Source organism: Lytechinus pictus, chromosome 3, assembly GCF_037042905.1.
Source record: "Lytechinus pictus isolate F3 Inbred chromosome 3, Lp3.0, whole genome shotgun sequence".
NCBI classification, from domain to species: Eukaryota; Metazoa; Echinodermata; class Echinoidea; order Temnopleuroida; family Toxopneustidae; genus Lytechinus; species Lytechinus pictus.
Window position 1 is genome coordinate 76,362,198 of NC_087247.1, and position 24,577 is coordinate 76,386,774.

The following is a 24,577-nucleotide window of genomic DNA, read 5'->3' on the forward strand; positions in this document are numbered from 1 at the left end:
TTACCATGTGACCTCCGACTGCAGCATAACATGCAGGTCCCCCAAGTCCATCTACCATCCAAGTTTGGTTGAAAAGCGACGTACGGTTGTGGAGTTATGTGTCATTAGATTTGTGACGGACGGACGACATTTGGATCCCTAAGTCTCGCCTTTACCTCTGGTGGGCGAGACAAAAATGATCCACTACACATTGGTCTATCTGCTCATACAACTTAAACCATTCTTGAGAATGACCCTACATCTTACCCCATAAACTTTCATAAAAATGATCCACTACATTGCTCTATCTGCTCACACTACTTAAACCAATGTTTGCAGGGTTGGCTTCATAAGCAAGACTGCTTTTTAGAAATATGAATTTGGATGATTTAAGCCCCATTTCAACAAATAACTAGCACATCAATGATTTGTTGTTCATCTGGCATCTGACAAACAAATTTAATTTTAACTTGGTTGACAATGTTCATGTACAGCATGTTAAAGAAACTATGATACATTTTCTACAACTGGAGGAAATTTTTGTGATATGGTCCAATAATCACAAAGATATGAACATTATTTCATTACACATCAGGAAACCTATCACTTTAAGTTTTGTATCAAATAGTTTATGTTGTCAGGTTCATCTTTTCAAGTTCAGTCAAAGGATTTTTATATGTTCAGGACTTGGGATCAAGACCTATTCATCCCCCTTTGATGAATATATGAGATCATGGATTAAAAAAAAAAAGAATTTCATTGTAGTTATCGTATTAGGCCGATAATTTTTTTGTTTGATTAAAGATATCACACCAATTTCATAAACATTCATTAAAGGTCAAGTCCATCCAAGAATATTGTTGATTTTAATCAAAGAAAAATCAAACAAGCATAATGCTGAATATGTCATCAAAAGACCTATTCATCCCCCTTTGATGAATATATGAGATCATGGATAAAAAAAAAAAAGAATTTCATTGTAGTTATCGTATTAGGCCGATAATTTTTTTGTTTGATTAAAGATATCACACCAATTTCATAAACATTCATTAAAGGTCAAGTCCATCCAAGAATATTGTTGATTTTAATCAAAGAAAAATCAAACAAGCATAATGCTGAATATGTCATCAAAATTTGATGTAAAAAAGAAATTTACAAAACTTTTCAGTTCTGCTTACTAGTATTTTTCACAAAACAGTAATACCAGTATGCATAACTCAGTGATATGCAAATTAGAGAGTCAATGATATCCCTCACTCACTATGTCTTCTATTTCTTATTGTTTGAATTATACAATATTTTAATTTTTACAGATTGGACAATAAGGACCAGCTTGACTTAACCATAAACTTAAAATAATGGTAATTCCACCTGTTCAGGGAGGAACAAAGTTTAGTTTCACATGAGGAGAATTTTTTTTTTTTTTTTGTATTTCATATACTAAAATACAAAGAAATAGGGCGACATCATCAGTCTGACCATTTGCATACTGACCAGGATGTGCATATAACCGTTTTGTGAAATTAAGCAAAAATTCATGTCATAACTTTCTTATTTTACCTCCAATTTTAATGAAATTTTCAGTGTTATGCTTGTTGAATTATCTCCTTTTATTCAAATCAACTTTTTGTTAGGCTTGGACTTGTCCTTTAAAAAAAAGTATGGGACTGCAAGATTTCGCCCCAAATCTATAAACAAGTAGAATGCCTCTGGCAGTCTCGCCTGCATTACGCAATTCGATATAGCAGCAGTGCTGACCTTTAAAAGAGCTATTAAATAATTATTCACAAGTAAAAACACTTACATGATAATAAAGTACTATGTCCATTGACCCAACATGACCTTTGACCATGATCATGTGACCTAAGACGTGCAAAACAATTATTAATACTTGATTACCCTTATGTCTACATGTAGATCTATAAACTTTAAAGTTATGATGACAATTCCACAAATACCCCCAACATGATCTTTGTTGACCCTAAGTGACCTTTGACCTTGGTAATGTGACCTGAAACTCAGTCAGGATCTTCAATGAACTATCACTCTTATGTCAACGTTTCATGAACTAGATCCATATACTTTAGAAGTTATGACGACATTTCAAGAACTTAACCTTGGTTACGATTTCGATACTGATTCCCCCAACATGGTCTAAGTTCATTGACCCTTAATGACCTTTGACCTCGGTCATGTGACCTGAAACTCTGGCAGGATGTTCAGTAATACTTGATAATCTGTATGTCCAAGTTTTATGAACTAAGTCCATTTATTTTTTTAAGTTATGATGACATTTCAAAAACTTAACCTTGGTTAAGATTTCAATGTTGACGATGCTGTTGGGAACGCGGCGCCTATAGTCTCACTCTGCAGGCGAGACAAATAACCCAAACTGAGTGTTGACATGAGTTATATTCAATACAAATGCATTGAAGTATAAAGATGAAACGAGTGGTAAAAATATGTAATTTATAAATACTGATTTATGTGAATAAAAAAGGTTTAAACAAAACCTGATATCACATCTCTCTAGATTTCTCTCGAAATAAGAAAAAGAATATCATGCTTACATGTTCACAGAATAATAATAATAATATGTCCATTTATATAGCGCAGTTACTATGTACATATACTCCACTGCGCTTTCATACTTGGTATCATATTATAACCCCGGCTGTAGCTGAGCCGCCATATTAATAGAAAAAAGACATTGGATACTTTGATTCATACCGGTAAAATTATTATTAAAAAAAAAAAAGGAAATTGAAATTTCTCCTTTTTTTGACAAGAAGATTCAATGACAATCACCTTTACAACATTATTGGTAAGTATTTGAATGGTTGATTAGGTTTTTGATCTGAGAAATAATGAGTGCAAAATAGCAAGTACAATAGATCACTTTCATTTTCCAATGAATATGTAAAATGTTTTAATGGTGTATCAACATTGTTCCAAGATATTATTTTTGTATTCAAATTTCTCAATGGTTTCACAGTAGAAAGATAACATATTAACAAATAAGAAAATCTGCTAACAATTTTAAGGCACTTTGAGAATAAGGGTTCATGACATTTGTGATTTGAGACAGGAGAATTGTAGAAACTTTAGTTAAAAAACAAAACAATACATATCATTCTTATAGTCAAGAAGAGAGGACACAATATAATAGCCAGATCATTTTTACATGACTTATTGATATTCTTAAAGATATTTTTAAAAATACATGAATCAAGTATAATGAAGAAAAAAATGTATACGTAAGATCTATAATTCTACTTATTATGTTTGAGCAGTAAAAACCATCCATGATATGACACAGATAATACTGAAGAATTACAATGTAGATAATGAAACTAAACTTCAACTTGCTCTCAAAACTATGTTCATCCTATTCCCAACATTATCTGTAAAGATAACAAACATCACCCAAACCATCACAGTCCTCTATCTAGTGCTAGAACATATCGAGAGTTAAAGACAATAGGGAGAACAAAGTTCTGTATGCCTACATTGTTTCTATACAGAGTGAATGATATCATCTAATGTCTATGCAATTCCGAAGTGACTTTGATATAATCATCATGGCTTTAACAGGGCAAGCCCATTACAGTGCACAAGCATTTCAAAGAAATACTTCCTGCCATGTAACTCTTTACCTCACTTGTCCTGAATGCAGCACAAAAAAAGTAATTGCTAAAGGAAATTATGCCATGGCTGGGATTTCTTACACTTGAGTCCCCAATGACAACCTTTCTTGGAAGCAATGCCATATTGTTATTTCAGTTAAAGAATTGAAGACTTGCACGATCTGATCACATTTACCTTTAACCTCCCAAATTTGTTATTTCATTTATAATTGTTAGGAAATAGGAATGCAATAGAGAACATTTACACAAAAAATGACTACATTCTAGAAGCTTTAAAAGAGCTTAATGGCACAGCCTCTTCGTCACACATTCTTTGTCAGTGGTTATCATGTTGAAGAGTTTATCAGACATCTAGATCAAACTGAAATGCACGATTTCTCCTCTCTTAATCACTGTCTTCAACAGCTCTTGATGACGTCCCATTTGATAGATGAAGTGTTCCCATCTGTTGGCATGAAAAAAAAGAGAAAAAGATGAATATAAGGAAAGAAATGAGCATTGGATATATACAAGCAAAAAGAAAACTTTCATTAAGTTAATATACAATATGAAGGAAATTATTGGTAATTTTAACAAAAAAGTTTGTGACATTCATAATAAGCAGTAAATTATCAAATTGACAATCATGGATCTGCAAAAGATAAAATATTCAGGAGTTTAAACCTCTTCACAGGTTTTAAGCATACAAGCGTATATGTCTACAGTTTACAATACATTTCATTTGGATCAATTACCATTTGTTAATTTCAACTTCGCCAACTTTTTTGTTATAAAGAATTCAACCAAATTGTACATAATGTTTTATTTAAAATTTACATATAGTTAATATGGAATCATTAAATTTTCTTATGCAATGCACTTTGTTAATATTGTTTGAATTTTCTTGTATGTATTTGTCTTTGACAATGACATGAATTATTTTGAAGTTTGCTTTTATTCAAATTGAAAATTCACACTCAGAATTTTATCAAATCTATAATATACCTATACATGCAGATACAAAAAGAATGCAAACAAGGCTAATGCTTATTTAACCTTTTTGGCATACTTACTGCCATTTCAATCTAACCAAATAATAATAATAAAAATAGGCATTTATATGGCGCCATCTATCTAGAAATAATCTATTCCAAGGCGCATTGTTATTATTATTATTACCCGGCTTTAGCTCCAGCTGCCTTCCAGCGCTCAGTGCAATCAAGGAATTAATCCTGCCGGGTACCCATTCACCTCACCTGGGTTGAGTGCAGCACAATGTGGATAAATTTCTTGGAGAAGAAAATTACACCATGGCTGGGATTCAAACCCACAACCCTGTTTCAAAGTCAGAAGACTAATACATTGGGTCACAACGCTCCAAATATTTCATCTTCCTTTGTGAATTGGGCCATGAAGTTACAATTCAATGCTCATTCAACAAACCTAAAGTAGGTAAAGTATACAGAATGCAGGATCCTTTTGGGACTGCTAATAAGATTCATTATATTATAAGCAATCCTGAAAAAAAATCAGGAAAGAATATGATTGTCATTCAATTTTAAATCATTGTACTTATTACATATATCATTTTGGAATGGGGAGAGGGGGTGAGACAATACTAAATTTTCCTAAAATGCATTTTTTTTTTTACTAAACCATCCTTACTTTAATAATGTTACAAAAATAATTGTCAATCTTTAGGCAGTTACCTAGGGGCATTGATTATAAGCATGTCAGCCACCTTTCCAGCTTCCAGTGACCCATGTGATGCTGACCTTCCTATAGACTTTGCTGCATTGATTGTAGCAGCCACCAAAACCTCTTCTAATGACATACGGAATGTCACACAGGCCATGTGCATGGTCAAAGGCTGAAAGAATAACGGTATGAATTAGTAGATTGTATGTTTTCATATAAACCCTAATAAATTTCTACAACCATTTCTTCACTCTTTTACACATTTTTATATGCATGAATCTATTAATTTTTCTAAGATATCAAGTGTGAAATTCATTGAATTTTGATCAATTTGTCTAAAATTGAAATTCATTGAATTTCACAGCATCCTGCAGAGGTTTGTATTATTGGTTGGATAATCAGTCTCATGATGCTAAAGTGTAAAATTTGTTCTCTGCTTTCAGATGTACAATGAGTAAAACTAATATGGCTCTGAAGACTCTTTGTGCTGTAAGTCAACCTTGAGCACTCAAACCAAACAATCTCAGATCACTTTTACTCTGAATTTGGGGGAGTGAAACATGTATTTGAGATGAATCTTGTGAATAAGAAACCAATGAAATTTGACTGAGCATCATCACAGTTTAGATGGAAGATGAATGAGTAATACCTAATAAAGAAAAGAGAATTTGGTTAGCATACAACTTTCTCTTAATCTTCCAGTAGAAGTAGAAAGTATATGGACCTAGTTCATGAAACTTTGCCATAAGGTTAATCAAGTATTACTGAACAACCTGCCTGAGTTTCATGTCACATGACCAAGGTCAAAGGTCATTTAGGGTCAATGAACTTAGACCATGTTGGGGGAATCAAAATCTTAACCTAAGGTTAAGTTTTTGAAATATCATAACTTAAAAAATATATGGACCTAGTTCATGAAACTTGGACATAATAGTAATCAAGTATTACTGAACATCCTGTGCAAGTTTCAGGTCACATGGTCAAGGTCAAAGGTCATTTAGGGTCAATGAACTTTGGCCAAATTGGGGGTATTTGTTGAATTACCATCATAACTTTGAAAGTATGTTGGGCTAGTTCATAAAACTTGGACATAAGAGTAATCAAGTATCACTGAACATCCAGAGCACATTTTAGGTCACATGAACAAGGTCAAAGGTCAATGAACTTTGGCCCAATTGGGGGTATCTGTTGAATTACCATCAAAACTTTGAAAGTTTATGGATCTGACTCGTGAAACTTGGACATAAGAGTAATCAAGTATCACTGAACATCCTGTGCGAGTTTCAGGTCACATGATCAAGGTCAAAGGTCATGTAAGGTCAATGAACTTTGGCCATGTTGGGGGTATTTGTTGAATTACCATCATATCTCTGTAAGTGTATTGGTCTAGTTCATAAAACGTGGAAATAAGAGTAACCAAGTATCACTGAACATCTTGTGCGAGTTATAATAGTTTTCAGAGTCAGCACTGCTGCTATATTGAATCGCGTGATGGAGGTGAGACCGCCAGAGGCATTCCACTTGTTTGTATTGATAAGTTATTAAGTAAATTAAGTGCGAGATTGGGTTAAATATCACATAACAATAATATTTATTCTTTACATTATCAATAATATTGATAAACACCTTGCGAGTCTGCCATGTTGATGAACGCTTCTGCATATCAGTAGACTTCAAAAGAAAACTTCAGTAATATTGTTAACAAAATCATCACAAAGTAATGAACCTAATATTCTTTATTACATAAAGAAAAAAAAAAACATTTAAGCAGTCACTATGTCAATTAGTCTATCCGTAAAAGGTGATAAATCAGTGCCATCTTAATGAACTTGTGGGAGAATATAAAAAAAGAGATGTGACTAGAAGTGAGAGAATTACACTGATTAAAAAGACCAAATGATGAAGAAGAAAAGGAGGAAAAAGTGGAAGAATAAGATATCTTCCTTGAAATATATAGCAATGAAAGTGATAAAGAAAAAAAAGTGATATGAGAGGGAGACATGATAGAGATAAAGGAAGTAGAGGAACAAAAGGGGAAAATATGAAGAAAAAAAAGAAATAAAGGTAGAAATTGAAATTTTGGTAGTTTGAGAAAGGGGGGGGGGGGGGGCTAGAAACAGAATTTAATGTCTTTAATTACCATTGATAGGCAGTAAGCATTTGGGTTAAAATCTGAGCCTAGCGCTACAGGTACACCTTCACTGATCATTTTCCTTGCTGGAGGAGGCTTGAGCCTGAGGATGTATGCAGTGGTTGGTAGTAGTACAGCTACAGAACCTGCCTCAGCCATGGATTTAATACCAGCATCAGAAACTTCTTCTAGATGAGAGACTGCTCTGGCACCAAGACTAGCTGCTAGCTGCATTAAACAAGAAATTAATGATACAAAAATAAAATGAATTTAAGCTCTGTATCTAACTGTTCACCCTGACCTCAAGGTGGCGTAACTGAATGCAGAAAAAGGAAAAACCTCCATCAGAGAATTTATATATCTACTTGCCTGTTAACCTTTTTTATTTCACTTTATGATTTTGTTTACTAAACTGCCATAGTGCCATGCAATTTTTTGTTCAGTGTCGCTCACTACCTTTTATTTTCAAGTATTGAGCATCTTTTGAGACCAATCTGGCAATGCTCAGATAAACGGTTCTGGAAATTAGAGAAAATTTGGAAGTGCATGTGAAAACGAAAATAGCCCCTCAATGCGATTTTGTGTACAAAGTCAATGCAAATGGGTGTTCAACCAAAGATATATGAATGATTTTACTTTTGCTGGTTTAAACCAATTGATTTTATGCTATTTATGATTGCATGAGGGTCCCCAACAAAGTTAACCCCCCCCCAAAAAAAAACAAGGCAAAAGCGATTTTGTATCTCGCCCACTTATGAAAATAAACAAAAATATTGTGATTTGCGAGGGCACGCAACAGAATTGTATCGAAACGTCATTGTGAAATGACTGGGATGGAATAACACTTGTCATAACAGCCTTGCACGTAAACTTTAATGTTGACCTGAAAATGACCTTTGACCTTACCATGTGACCTCCGACTACAGCATAGCATGCAGGTCGTCCAAGTCCAACAACCATTCAAGTTTGGTTGAAAAGTGACTAACGGTTGCAGAGTTAGGTGTCATAAGAGAGTCTTGCATGTAAACTTTAACGTTGACCTGAAAATGACCTTTGACCTTACCATGTGACCTCTGACTGCAGTATTACATGCAGGTCCCCCAAGTCCATCGTCCATCTACCATCCAAGTTTGGTTGAAAAGCGACTTACGGTTGTGGAGTTATGTGTCATTAGATTTGTGACGGACGGACGCCGGACGGACGACGGACAACATTTGGATCCCAAAGTCTCGCCTTCACCTCTGGTGGGCGAGACAAAAAGCTTTGAAAAACAAAGAAAAATATAAACAAGTGGAGTGCCTCTGTCAGTCTCACCCGCATTACGCGATTCAATATAGCAGCAGTGCTGACTTTGAAAACTACTATAAAATAATTTTTCACAACAAGGCAAAAGCAATTTTGTGTCTCGCCCACTTATGAAAATGACCAGAAATATCGTGATTTGCGAGGGCACGCAAGAGAATTATATCGAAACTGCATTGTGAAATGACTGGGATGGAATAACACTTGTCATAAGAGCCTTGCACGTAAACTTTAATGTTGACCTGAAAATGACCTTACCATGTGACCTCCGACTGCAGCATAACATGCAGGTCCCCCAAGTCCATCTACCATCCAAGTTTGGTTGAAAAGTGACTTATGGTTGGGGAGTTAGGTGTCATAAGAGAGTCTTGCATGTAAACTTTAACGTTGACCTGAAAATTTCCTTTGACCTTACCATGTGACCTCCGACTGCAGCATAACATGTAGGTCCCCCAAGTCCATCTACCATCAAAGTTTGGTTAAAATGCGACTTACGGTTGCAGAGTTAGGTGTCATAGGAGAGTCTTGCATGTAAACTTTAACGTTGACCTGAAAATGACCTTTGACCTTACCATGTGACATCCGACTGCAGCATAACATGCAGGTCCCCCAAGTCCATCTACCATCCAAGTTTGGTTGAAAAGTGACTTATGGTTGGGGAGTTGGGTGTCATAAGAGAGTCTTGCATGTAAACTTTAACGTTGACCTGAACATTTCCTTTGACCTTACCATGTGACCTCCGACTGCAGCATAACATGTAGGTCCCCCAAGTCCTTCTACCATCCAAGTTTGGTTAAAATGCAACTTACGGTTGCAGAGTTAGGTGTCATAAGAGAGTCTTGCATGTAAACTTTAACGTTGACCTGAAAATGACCTTTGACCTTACCATGTGACCTCCGACTGCAGCATAACATGCAGGTCCCCCAAGTCCATCTACCATCTAAGTTTGGTTGAAAAGCGAATTACGGTTGCAGAGTTAGGTGTCATAAGAGAGTCTTGCATGTAAACTTTAACGTTGACCTGAAAATGACCTTTGACCTTACCATGTGACCTCTGACTGCAGCATAACATGAAGGTCCCCCAAGTCCATCTACCATCCAAGTTTGGTTGAAAATTGACTTACGGTTGCGGAGTTAGTGTCATAAGAGAGTCTTGCATGTAAACTTTAACATTGACCTGAAAATGACCTTTGACCTTATCATATGACCTCTGACTGCAGCATAACATGCAGGTCCCCCATGTCCATCTACCATCCAAGTTTGGTTGAAAAGTGACTTACGGTTGCAGAGTTAGGTGTCATAAGAGTCTTGCATGTAAACTTTAACGTTGACCTGAAAATGACCTTTGACCTTACCATGTGACCTCCGACTGCATCATAACATACAGGTCCCCCAAGTCCATCTACCATCTAAGTTTGGTTGAAAAGCGACTTACGCTTGTGGAGTTATGTGTCATTAGATTTGTGACGGACGGACGGACGACGGACAACATTTGAATCCCTAAGTCTCGCCTTCACCTCTGGTGGGCGAGACAAAAAGCTTTGAAAAACAAAGAAAAATATAAACAAGTGGAGTGCCTCTGTCAGTCTCACCCGCATTACGCGATTTAATATATCAGCAGTGCTGACTTTGAAAACTACTATAAAATAATTATTCACAACAAGGCAAAAGCAATTTTGCGTCTCGCCCACTTATGAAAATGACCAGAAATATTGTGATTTGCGAGGGCACGCAAGAGAATTATATCGAAACTGCATTGTGAAATGACTGGGATGGAATAACACTTGTCATAAGAGCCTTGCACGTAAACTTTAATGTTGACCTGAAAATGACCTTACCATGTGACCTCCGACTGCAGCATAACATGCAGGTCCCCCAAGTCCATCTACCATCCAAGTTTGGTTGAAAAGCGACTTACGGATGCAGAGTTACATGTAGGTGTCATAAGAGAGTCTTGCATGTAAACTTTAACGTTGACCTGAAAATGACCTTTGACCTTACCATGTGACCTCCGACTGCAGCATAACATGCAGGTCCCCCAAGTCCATCTACCATCCAAGTTTGGTTGAAAAGTGACTTATGGTTGGGGAGTTAGGTGTCATAAGAGAGTCTTGCATGTAAACTTTAACGTTGACCTGAAAATGACCTTTGACCTTACCATGTGACCTCCGACTGCAGCATAACATGTAGGTCCCCCAAGTCCATCTACCATCCAAGTTTGGTTAAAATGCGACTTACGGTTGCAGAGTTAGTGTCATAAGAGAGTCTTGCATGTAAACTTTAACATTGACCTGAAAATGACCTTTGACCTTATCATATGACCTCTGACTGCAGCATAACATGCAGGTCCCCCATGTCCATCTACCATCCAAGTTTGGTTGAAAAGTGACTTACGGTTGCAGAGTTAGGTGTCATAAGAGAGTCTTGCATGTAAACTTTAACGTTGACCTGAAAATGACCTTTGACCTTACCATGTGACCTCCGACTGCAGCATAACATGCAGGTCCCCCAAGTCCATCTACCATCTAAGTTTGGTTGAAAAGCGACTTACGCTTGTGGAGTTATGTGTCATTAGATTTGTGACGGACGGACGGACGACGGACAACATTTGGATCCCTAAGTCTCGCCTTCACCTCTGGTGGGCGAGACAAAAAGCTTTGAAAAACAAAGAAAAATATAAACAAGTGGAGTGCCTCTGTCAGTCTCACCCGCATTACGCGATTTAATATAGCAGCAGTGCTGACTTTGAAAACTACTATAAAATAATTATTCACAACAAGGCAAAAGCAATTTTGTGTCTCGCCCACTTATGAAAATGACCAGAAATATCGTGATTTGCGAGGGCACGCAAGAGAATTATATCGAAACTGCATTGTGAAATGACTGGGATGGAATAACACTTGTCATAAGAGCCTTGCACGTAAACTTTAATGTTGACCTGAAAATGACCTTACCATGTGACCTCCGACTGCAGCATAACATGCAGGTCCCCCAAGTCCATCTACCATCCAAGTTTGGTTGAAAAGCGACTTACGGATGCGGAGTTAGGTGTCATAAGAGAGTCTTGTATGTAAACTTTAACGTTGACCTGAAAATGACCTTTGACCTTACCATGTGACCTCCGACTGCAGCATAACATGCAGGTCCCCCAAGTCCATCTACCATCCAAGTTTGGTTGAAAAGTGACTTATGGTTGGGGAGTTAGGTGTCATAAGAGAGTCTTGCATGTAAACTTTAACGTTGACCTGAAAATGACCTTTGACCTTACCATGTGACCTCCGACTGCAGCATTACATGTAGGTCCCCCAAGTCCATCTACCATCCAAGTTTGGTTAAAATGCGACTTACGGTTGCAGAGTTAGGTGTCATAAGAGAGTCTTGCATGTAAACTTTAACGTTGACCTGAAAATGACCTTTGACCTCACCATGTGACCTCCGACTGCAGCATAACATGCAGGTCCCCCAAGCTCATCTACCATCCAAGTTTGGTTGAAAATTGACTTATGGTTGTGGAGTTATGTGTCATTAGGTTTGTGACGGACGGACGACGGACGACATTTGGATCCCTAAGTCTCGCCTTCACCTTCGGTGGTCGAGACAAAAAACATCATTCATATAATGATACAATACTACGTTCATTGACAATAAATGGCATTTGACCTTGATTATGCGACCTAAGACTTGTCAATGATACTTGATTACCCCTACGTCCACATTTCATAAACTATATCCATAAACTTAGAAAGTTATGACAGCAATTTAATAATTACCTCCAACATGGCCAAAGTTCATTGACCTTGGTCATGTGACCTAAAACTCGCACAGGATGTTCAGTGATACTTGATTACTGTTATGTCCAAGTTTCATGAATCAGATCCATAAACTGTCAAAGTAATGATAGTAATTCAACAAATACCCCTAATGTGGTCAAAGATCATTGATTCTAAATGACCTTTGACCTTGGTCATGTGACTTGAAACTCAGGCAGGATGTTCAGTAATATTTTACTACCCTTATGGCCATGTTTCATGAAATAGGTCCATATACTTTTAAAGTTATGACGACATTTCAAAAACTAAACCTTAGGTTAAGATTTTGATGTTGATTCCCCCAACATGGTCTAGTTCAATGACCCAAAATGACCTTTGACCTTGGTCATGTGACCTGAAATTCAATCAGAATGTTAAGTAATACTTGATTAACCTTATCTTTACGTTTCATGAACTAGGTCCATATACTTTCTAAGTTATGCTGTCATTGCAAAAACTTAACCTTCAGTTAAGATTTGATGTCGCTGCCATCGCCGTCGGAAAAGCGGTGCCAATAGTCTCACTCTGCTATGCAGGTGAAACAACAATTCACAAAACAATGAAATACAATTATAAAGTTATGGCAAATTTAAAAAAAGATGTTTGCTAGAAATGACAAAATTGATTTTTCACAAAAAATTAGCATTTTACAAGCTATTTAAGGTGAGTTAAAGGAAAAAATATATATATATTTACTTTTTGTATAATAAATTAAAAATAACTTATAGATTTTTTTTTACTAGATGCTGTCTCATAGTTTACAATCAGTTCTATGTGCATGCATCAGCAGCTGAGATCTGGAGGGGGGGGGGGTAAAAAAAAAAAGAAATAGCCCAGTCAAAGTACAGTTAAGGGTTAATATTACTTCCGAGTTACAGAAAGCTAACATTTTAAAAACAGTTTATCTAAACACCTTATAGCTATAGCTTTTGTGACTATAGAATTGTGTTTACAACTAAACAGGAGTTGAATGCAAACTTTATTACCTCAGCAGCCTTGACATAGTGTAGCTCATCACCATGGATATTGATTGCCATTCCTGCTTTCATACCAGCCTCAAGGATACTCTTCGTCTCTTCAACTTCAAAGAGACCTTTATCACAGAAGACATCAATGTTCTCTACTTGCAGATCTCCTTTATTCATCAGCTCCTGTATTCTTGGTATCTGAACATTAATTATATCCTGAGTAGCCTCCTGTACTGTCATTCCTCTGTATCAATTGGTAAGGGAAGGAAGGGGTCAATCAAAATTAGGCTAACAAAGGCAATGTCTTATCTGGGGCCATGGTTTCAACTACATTTGCAAAAAGAATTGTATTAAAGTCTTGTGTTTGAGATACTTTATTTTGAGCACAAGAAAACACTCAATGTTCATATAGAACCAAACCCTCCATCTTTAATGAAAGATATTAATCTTAGAGCACATTTTGAGTTACCATAGAATATTTGATCCGTTCTCTTGGGAAATCAAGGGCAATTCAAAATAACTCATTTTCCAAGAGAGAAAAATTATAGTGTGGATGCTTAAAAAAAGATAAACATAGCACAAAAAGAAAGTTCATACTCAATCAAAATGGCATAAGTTTTCAATGAAGGGGGTTTGAGAAAAGGTACCTACCTGTTGGATATGTCTCACACTTCTTTACTATATTTGTGTATAAAATGAAATTAATCAGCCATGTCATGTCTAAATGACTAATATTCACCTATCAAATGTCACAGATGATATGTTTTATTATATATACAGGAGTGTATTTTCAAATTTCTTAATGTTTATATTAATGTGAGCTCATTCAATTATGATTGCAGTTATCCCTTGTGTCTATACAACAATCAACAATTTTGTTTGAAAAAAAGCAATATTCTATACTCAAGATGGATTTAAAAATTCCATACTGAGGAAGGCGGAACATCATAATTTCCCCCTAAATTAACCTGTGCAATACAAATATCAGGATAAGAGTGATTCAATCAATTAATGGTTAACAAATAAAGCACCATTTGAATATTCAACAAAAGAACAATTTGATTAAATGAAATATGAAAATGACTATTAGTTTTGAACGGTGACAATTTTGCCTTGTTTGCAAATAGGTGTACATTTACACATGACTGAACAGATTGGTTTTACTTTAACATCAAAGCTATTCAATAAGTGTACCAACCTTCCTGATTCCAATGTAAGGCTCCTGAAAAGTCACACCATTTTGATTTAGGGGGAACTTGATGTATTAATATGCATAGCTTAGTACACACCCTTTAAACATGATCTGACCAGTGAAATGATGAGCTGTATAATGCAGACAACTAAAAGTAGAAGAGAAACTTTATATCACATCTTCTTTGTGAAAATAGGATTCTGTATTAAGCAAATATTTCCTTAACAATTATAAAAAGTGTATGATCTCCAAATGAAAGATTATCACTTTTTTTTAGTATAACAAGTGGTACTTTGGCAGTCTTGCTGCATTATGCAATTCAATATAACAGCAGTACTGACTTTTAAAACTAGATGTAAAATTAATAATTTTTTTGAAAAGAGAGAAAAGGTATGAATTTGATAATTAAATCCTAAAATCAAATGACTTTTGATCTTGACTAAGAAACTTGTTTTTCATTTGATGACAAATCCAATACCCCTCTGAATTTGTTGAATATGATCACAAGATCTTTTCTAAAAGAATGAACATAACATAAAATTTTATCCAAGTTAATTGATCTGAAATTATCTATGACCTTGACTTTTATCTGAAATTATACTCATCAAATTCCTGTTCAAAAATCCATGATTAATATAATTATTGACTGATAATTTCAAAATTAGCTTAAAATTAAAAATCCAAACCTTTGGTTAATATTTTATAAAATTTGATATATATATTGACCAGTAAATAACATCAGAACTTCACCCACTGACCTGATATTACATGTACATTTATTCACCTGTCGACATTATGAAATACCCCGTAATATGGTCAAAAGATAATTGACTCTGAATGACCTTTGACCAATAACCATGTAATCTGAAACTTGCGCAAGACGATAAGTTACACTGAAAACCCATATGTCTAAGTTTCATAAACTAGATTCATAAACTTAAGAAGGTATGACGACATGTCAAAAACTTAACCTTGGTTAAGATTTCAATGATGATGATGCCTCTGCTGCCTGTCAGGGAAATCGGTGCCTATAGTCTCGCACTGCTATGCAGTAGAGAAAAAAATCTTAATCTTGGTTAAATTTTTCATATTGATACCCCATGGTCAAAGTTTATTGTCCCTAAATGTCTTTTGATCTTGATCATGTGACCTGCAACTCATGCCAGATCATGAGTGATACTTTATTACCTTTATGGCCAAGTTTCATGAAATAGGTCCTTATCATGTTGACATTTCAAAATACCCAAACATGGTTTAAGTTCAATGACCCTAAATTATTTTTTATCTGGATCATGTGACCTGAAACTAATGTAATATGATCTATGACACTTGATTACCCCTGTGTCCAACTTTCATAAAAGAGCAGGGGTCCATAATATACTCCAAGTTATAATGACATTTCAAAAACATAGGTTTAGATTTCAACGTGGCGACGTAAAAAAAAAGTGGCACCAATAGTTTTACTCTGCTATTTGGGCGAGACAAACAGAAAATTTTGATGACCAATTATGAAAATAACAAATACAAAAGACTCACTTTGGAACAGCATGTGCTCCACAGTAGGTGCTTGATATCTCAATAGGCATATCTCTCTTGGCCTGTTCTAATACTCTCAACATCTTAATTTCAGTATCTGCATCCAATCCATAACCACTCTTACACTCTACAGTAGTAGTCCCACATCTTAACATGCTTTGTAATCTCTCCTTGAGAAGGTTATAGAGATCATCATCACTTGCATTCCGTGTATGGTTAACTGTGAAATGTATACCACCACCTGCCTTATGCACATCCATGTATGAAGCACCAGCTAGCTGCAAAGTTAAAGAGGTGAGAATAAAAACCTTTAAAAGGTATGCAAACATTCATGTCTCTGAACATTACCCAGACTTGGTCTGCTTTGTCTACTTTCTGTTTCTTATCTTCATCTATAGCCAATTCATATACTAATCATTATAGTCTAATTGCAATTTCGCCCATTCACGTATCTGTTGATTTCCAGATTTATAAGCTATACTCGTTTTGTCTAATAGTGCACCACTACTTACTCAGTATGATTAAATGAAGTTTTAAATAATCTAATTTTCATTTTACAAAATGCAAAATAATAAGTAAAGCAGGGTTCCCAGCTTTTCAAGAAATCAAAATTCTCTGACTTTTCCCTGATGACGTTTAAAAATTCCCTGATAATTATTTAAACCCATTCCCAGTTTCGCATGTTTTCTAAGTTGTTGCAGTGAATTACATATATTTTTAGTATAAGAACAAGAATGTAAAACTAATTAGTGCCAACATAACCAGTTATTCAATTGATGTTGTTTTCATATGCAACAAAATAAAACAGAGTCTGACTGACTACCGTGCTTTCGACTTTTGGGTTGATCAAAATTCCCTGATTTTTCCCTCATTTGAGGCATTTTCCCTTGATTTTGAGGTATTTTTTAAAATCAAATTCCCTGATTTTTCCCTACTGGAAAAAAGCAAAATAATTTTCCCTGATTTTCCTGATGGGCTGGGAACCAGAAATTAGACCATCTGGTCAATAGAATAGACAAAATTACAATGAGACTATCTGGGTATTTGACCAATATCTTTTATATTATCATATTGCTTACATTGAATATTAATTTTTATATTATCTTTATTTACTTGTGTAAAGATTTCCCATGTTATTCAATTGAATCGAGTTGAAATGAAACAAGTGGAATGCCTCTGGCAGTCTTGCCTGCATTAAACAATTCAATATACATGTATATATACATGTACATGTAGCAGCAGTGCTAACCATGAAATCAACTATGAATATTTATTCATAAAAACAAAATTCATATGAAAATAAAATACTATTTTTATTGATCATAAATTACCTTTGACCTTAATCATACATGTATGACCCAAGACTTGTGCAATTTGATCAGTGATATTCGATTACCCTTATTTCCAAGTTTTATTAACTTGATCCATAAACTTTCAAAGTTATGAAGACATTTAAAAATATAATCAAATGTGGCCAACTTTCATTGACCCTAAATGACCTTTGACCTTGGTCATGTAAACTAAAACTCAGGCAGGGTGTTCAGCAATACTTGATTAAATCTATGTCTAAGTTTCATGAACTAGGTCCATATACTTTGTAAGTTATTGTGATATTATAAAAATTAATCTTGGTTAAAATTCAAATATAGACACTGCAGTCAGAAAAGCTGCGCCTATAGTCTCACTCTGCAATTATGCATGTGAGAAAATGAAAACAAACTTGAAACAGAAATTAGAACAAATTGATATAAGACCAAATGAAAACTAGATTTTAATTCGTCATGCGGACGAATTAGGTGGTCTGTCCTTATTCTCGCCAACATGATCACTATTACCATGTTCATGCAGATCAATATGATCTTCATGATGACAACGGAATGTTCATTATGGATGGAATACTTGTGAAAGACGGGAGATGATAAAGTACTGTTAAAAGGGTCTCTTTGATATATGAAAATACATGTGATATGAAAAAAGTAATTATAATCTGTTTTATCTTGCTAAATTTTAACTTTCATACCTTTTAATTATCATAAAGGATCATGTACGAGGTGGTAAAAAGAAAAAAAAAATCTACAACTCATACTCTATCGATATATATGAAAAAAAAAATTGGGGTCAACGGACTATTTAAAGAGCTACAGTGAATTTTCAATAGACATGTTTTTGCCCATATATGGCCTGTAGTGAGAGCTCGCGCGCACATGTGCTGCAAACTTTAACGGGTGTTAATTTCGTTATAAATAGTCGTAGAAGGTTGATCAAGGTATCAAATTGCTCAGAATTATATCATCAATGCAATGATATTAAAAAAAACTCTGTTTCTGCGTTGCGTTATGGCTTTACGCGCGTAAACGCGCGCGCATACGTGCGCACGCGCAAATTTTTGAAATGCTTAAAATGACTTGAAACGTACCCAAAAATTTTTATAGGCCATTTGGAGAATTTTTTTTGCATTGACGCGCGCGGTACGCGCGCCACGACCTTTACATGACCTTTGATGACCTTGACAGATGACCTTTGACTTTAAGTTTATTTGATGTGAATATGGTTGATTATTGATGATCCGTTATGTTGATATGATCAAATTGAGAATTTTACAAAATGGCGCGTAGATGACGTCATCATGACCAGATGACCTTAAAAAGATTAATATGCCGTCTCTATGATAGACTCTATATATGACAGCCAAATTGATTCAGCCAATTCAGAGAAAAGTTGGCGACAAACATAGGTGCTAAAAATAAATAATAAAGAAATAATAAAGAAAATTCTGACGAAATTAAGAGGTGATCTGTCATAGACAGACCACCTAATTACAATAACAGCTTATAGACTAAGTGAATACATGTATGAACCTGAATATTAAGAATATCAGGTACGTAGATTTAAGAAAAAGTCCACCCCAATAAAAAGTTGATTTAACCCTATTTTAACTGGGCTATTTCAGAACAAGATATACTGGGGGTGGAGGGGGGGGGGCCTTGATTGCGCTATTGCTGCAAAAATTTGCACACGCGTACTAGAGCCCAATATAAACTACAAGACTGTAAACTAAAATTTTCTTATATTTTTTTAGCAATTAATCATGCAAATAAGCGTATAAAATTTGCCCTAATCTTTTTTAAAAATGTGTTTGCCTGTAACTTTGGTGAACATATCATCAATTTCTAACAAAGTCAAAAAAAAAATTGCCCAAAAATCATTGTTTTTAAAATTCTTATGTATTTCTTTGTTTTTTGTTTTTCTCGGAGAACTTTGTCGAGGATCCTTTTGCGATCATAAATAACATAAAATAAATCCATCTAAACCAACAAAAGTAAAAGCAAGTGGAACGCCTTTGGCAGTCTCGCCTGCATTATGCGATGCAATATAGCAACAGTACTTACTGACTTTGAAAACATTGAATAATTATCCACAAAAGAAAACATTGATGTGATAATAAAATATGTATGTCCATCGACCCAACATGACCTTTGAAAATATTGACTTGTGTGCAAAACATACTTGATAACCCATATGTCTATGATTCGTGAACTACACGAGTAGATCCATAAACTTTCTATGTCATGATGCCAATTCAACAAATAACCCACAACATGGCCAAAGTTCATTGACCTTAAATGACCTTTGATCATGATCATGTGACCTGAAACACATATTAAGGGATACATGGTTACTCTCATGTCCAAGTTTCATGAACTAGATCCATAAACTTTTTAAGTTATAACAATTCCACAAATACCCCCAACATTCTCAAAGTTTGTTGACTCTAAATGATCTTTGACCTAGGTCATTTGACCTGAAACTCGCATAGGATGTTAAGGGATACCTAATTGCTCTTATGTCTAAGTTTCATGAACTAGATCCATAAAATTTCACAAATACCCCCAACATGGTCATGTGAACTGAAATTTAGGCTGGATCTTCAGTAATACATTATAATATTATTACAATGTCATACTAACTTCAGATGTGTGCAAAGCATACTTGAATAACCCTTACGTCTAAGTTTCATAAACTAGGACCATATACTTTTTAAGTTACAATGACATTTCAAAAACTTAACCTTGGTTAAGATTTAGATATTGATTTCCCCAAACATGGTCTAAATTCATTGACCCTAAATGACCTTTGACCTTAATCATGTGACCTGATACTCAGGCAGGATTTTCAATAATATTTGATTACCCTTATGTTCAAGTTTCATAAACTAGGTCCATATACTTTTTAAGTTATGATGACATTTAAAAAACTAATCCTTGGCTAAGATTTCAATGTTGACGCTGCCAGTCGAGACCTTTTGTTTTCTATGACGAGCCATGTGGACGTACGAGATTATGGAATTTTGGGAGCGCTGCGCATGTGCGAAGTAATCTGTGACGAGCCTTCTCGTTCACTGCCCAAATCTGTGACTCGTATTTGAGGGTTTTGACGTTCGGTGTCATAGTGCTCGAACGAGCCCTAGTTCGTACATTATGACGTCATCCAAGTTTAGCAAAAATGAATGAAGCCGCATCAACATTCGAGTTTCGTTGATTAAGCAGGGCTGGTAAACAGCAAATTACTGCTTGTTACCAGCTTTTCCATTGCATTTTAGTGTGTCCTGTTTTCAGACACTACATATCCGATAGGTAATTGATGTTCTATTTCCAAACAACTGTGTTTTTTCGGCTTTTTGCGCAAGAGTGCAAATGTTGCACCCACAGTTGCCCCACTGGTTGGTAGCGTGATGCTACGCCTGATTCTCAAGCCGAGCATCGGCCCACGACCCGCTCGCTATCACGCTGATATATGCTGTGGCCTGGTACGGGTACATCGACTTAAATCGAAACTGTTTTTATCAATGTACAAACGTGATACTGAACGAGCAGTGTCACCACTTCCGGTGAACTAGGACTACGTTGCAATCACAGACAATCGAAAGCTTACTATTGTCAGAAAAGCGGCGCCTATAATCTTGCTCTGCTATTCAGGCGAGACAGTTATCATACATTAATGATTTTTGGGTTGAAAAAAACGATTTGCATTGACTTTGTACACAGAATCACGTTTTTGAACAAATTTGGGACTGACATGCGCTTACAAAATGTTGCGTAATTTCGGAACCGCGTACCCAGGCATCGCAAATTAAGTCTCAAATAATGCGCAAGACTTTATATAAAGTCAGCAAGCGTCACGGTAAAAAAAATTGCGCGGCGGTGAAGTGACAAAATTTGTTGAGGGTTGTCCCTCCTCAACAAATTAAAGAGAAAAATTAAACAAGCATAACTGAAAAATTTCATCAAAATCGGATGTAAAATAAGAAAGTTATGACATTTCAAATTTTCACTTTAAAATTTCACAAAACGCATATATATTTCACATCCAGTCTGTGTAAGCAAGTGATGGGACCGATGCCATCACCCACTCACAATTTCTTGTATCTTATTATACAAAGTACTAGTATATATTTTAATTCTCCTCATTGTGATGTGAAACAAAGTTATATTCCTCCCTGAACATGTGGAATTACAATTGCTTGAACATTTTGTGGTTCAGTTAAGTTGTTCCTTATTGTCAAATCTGTAAAAATTGAAATATTATGAAATTACAATATAAAACGTTTAGAGGTCTGGAATAGGACCAAAACAAGTCATGACGAAAAACCTCCGTTTGAGAAGACTATACCCCAGTTTCTTTTTCACCAATTCTTTTCTCCAAGTACTATAAGCCCTAAGTATCAAAACACCTGTTTCTTGACCTCGGTCCGAAGATAACACGACAGTCCAGCACACACAGCAGGGGGCCACACACGATGGATTGCAACGTGTCTATAAGAGCCTGCTATGGAGTTCCGTGTATACACGCGGTGAAGTGCAACTTTTTTCTTCTTTCTTCCTTTCTTTCTTCCTTCCTTCCTTCCTTTCTTTCTTTCTTTCTTTCTTTCTTTCCTTCTTTCTTTCTGTCTGGCTGTTTTATCAATGCGCGAGTGAACGGCATGCATCCCATATGTTCTTGTTGGACGGAGAGAAACTATGGGATGCATCGCAGCGCTGAGGGCAGTCCCTGCATGCAAACCATACCCTAATTTTTATTCGCTTATTTTCCTTATTTCGAGGTCGATTTTCTTCGTTCAAAATTGAAAAAGGACTAATATTGGATGTCTGAATACAATATGCCTTTGAAAACGTGATTAAATATCGAAGACAATAATTTCATTCCGAAGTTCCTTCTACAGGCAGAGAAGTCTTACGTAATAGCACAGCTGTTGTTTATCATTTCGTCCTTGGCTTTACTGGCCTGTGGAGGTGAAATTGAGACAACGGGGATTGCCTGGCCAAGATGGGTTTATCGGGACTTGGAAATGTTCAAATGAGAAATGAGAGTTTCAAACGAAAAATGGGGTCTAATACCGCAGTTTGCAATCCCAACTGCGGTGAAACCTCAAACGGGGTATTTTCGTAATGGTGAGATTCTAAATTTTTCAGATGAAAATAAAATATTCGGATTTATTGGAAAAAACAATTGTGCACTTAATTGTATTTTCATTATAGTAAGAAAAACTGTATATGATTGTAAAATAAACAATACAGTTCCTCTTTTCAGTATCATTAAATCATCAATAATCAATTATTACCAAAATGAGAAATGCATTGCCCAACTAAATTTCATACAACGCAGATTTGACAAAAGATGGTTTTGATTGAAAAATCTCTTTATCGTTTGACTTCCACACGTAAAATTATTTTGTTACACTTTATATCAGTGATTGTATTATTCATTGTATGCTGTATCTATTGACTTTAGATTGCCAATAAAATCCCTGTGGAGGGGAAAAAGATTTTTTTTTAAATTACAGTAAAAAACAAAAGAAAGTGAATGAAGGACATAATCGACTCTCTCATTTGACTGAGTTGTGCATACAACAATTTTTGTGAAAAATAAGCAAAAGTTTAAAATGTCATATCTCCTTCATTTTACATCTAATATTGATGAAATCTTCAGCATAGTGCTTGTTTGATTTTCCTCTTTTGATTAAAATCAAAATTTTTCTTAAATGGACTTGACCTGAAACAAAACAGTAAGGGGAAGTTCAACTATGGATTCAATAATTTCATTTCGAATAGACCATGTTAAAACTTTATTAAGTAAAAAATGGCATTACCATGTTTGACACAGATGGATAAGATTTTGACCATGGTTCATCCTGAATTCATTATCAGACCTGATTTTATAGGCAGACACTGAGAAAAGTCCTATATATACATGCTGTTCTAAGCCTGCTTTTCGTTCCAACTAGGCATTTGTTATTAGACTTTTGTCACAATGCACACTGAAATAAACTTGTGCAACTATAATAGCACGAAATCTGTATGAATGAGAGGGAAAAAGTATTGATGAGCTTACCTTCATTGCAAATTCATGGACTCTATCTCCAGCCCACACAGGATGGGTATGACCATCAATCAAACCTAGGAGACACAAATCAATTCACATCACTAAAGTGCATACATAAACGTAAGAATTAATCTATACTTCAAATAAAGACAAAGAGAGTAAAACAATGAAAATTGTAATTTTATGTGACAAATATGGAGTTCTGGACTACTTTAAATGACTGAAGTATGAAATAAAAAATAAATCTCTATCTGTAAATAACAAAAACAAAAACCTAACCATACTGTACAGAGACTCCAACTCTCCCGCTTTCGGCAGGAGATCCTCCGCCAGAAGCCCATTCTCGCAAAATCTCCCGTTCTCCCTCCCAGGCCCTGTGTCTCCCACTTAAGATGTGTTTTCTCCTGCTTAAAATTATCTTCCTCCTGCCCAAACACCTTTTCAAACTAACTGGAATCAAACTTTCATATCCAAGCCGATATTCAAGTTAAGACTTACATGTAAGTAGAGCATCAATGCTCTGCGCGATCTCATACTCGTAAATTTAGCGGGCGTGAGCTAGCTAGCTAGCATCATCCCTCCTAAGGTCCTCCTATGGCCTACCTGTATGATTTGATTCATTGAACCATCCTAAGGCGTACCCCCCCCCCCCCCCCAATAAAAAAAAAATCACAACCAAGAACAAAAGAGGTAAGGAAAGAGAGACGGGTGAAATATAATATCATTTTTTTAATATGATGTCAAAATCTATCATTAAGTTGGATTTTTAAAGGAAAAGTGTCGAATTTTTTGCTTGCTTGCTTCACTCGCTTGCAGCTTTTTATGAATTTTATGTGATACGCCATATCGAGCCCCCTCAAAATTTTTGGCTCATTACACCACTTGTGCCATCATATATTGAAAAATTAGCATGAGAGAGCATCTAGAACCCTAGAGCTTCCTGGGCCCTTTAAGTGA

At 35.5% G+C, this 24,577-nt stretch overlaps 1 protein-coding gene across 1 annotated transcript; it reads right to left on the reverse strand.

The window, feature by feature from the left end:
- Nucleotides 1-406: 406 nt before the first annotated feature.
- LOC129256678 (probable imidazolonepropionase) lies at nucleotides 407-23,704 on the reverse strand. The gene is made up of 6 exons (XM_054894842.2): nucleotides 23,630-23,704; nucleotides 16,241-16,518; nucleotides 13,531-13,756; nucleotides 7,444-7,662; nucleotides 5,315-5,475; nucleotides 407-4,071 (listed from the first exon to the last, which is right to left on the reverse strand). The coding sequence occupies exons 1-6, from the start codon at nucleotides 23,633-23,635 to the stop codon at nucleotides 3,978-3,980; spliced, it is 984 nt and encodes a 327-aa protein (XP_054750817.1). The 5' UTR covers nucleotides 23,636-23,704; the 3' UTR covers nucleotides 407-3,977.
- Between the last annotated feature and the right edge of the window lie 873 nt (nucleotides 23,705-24,577).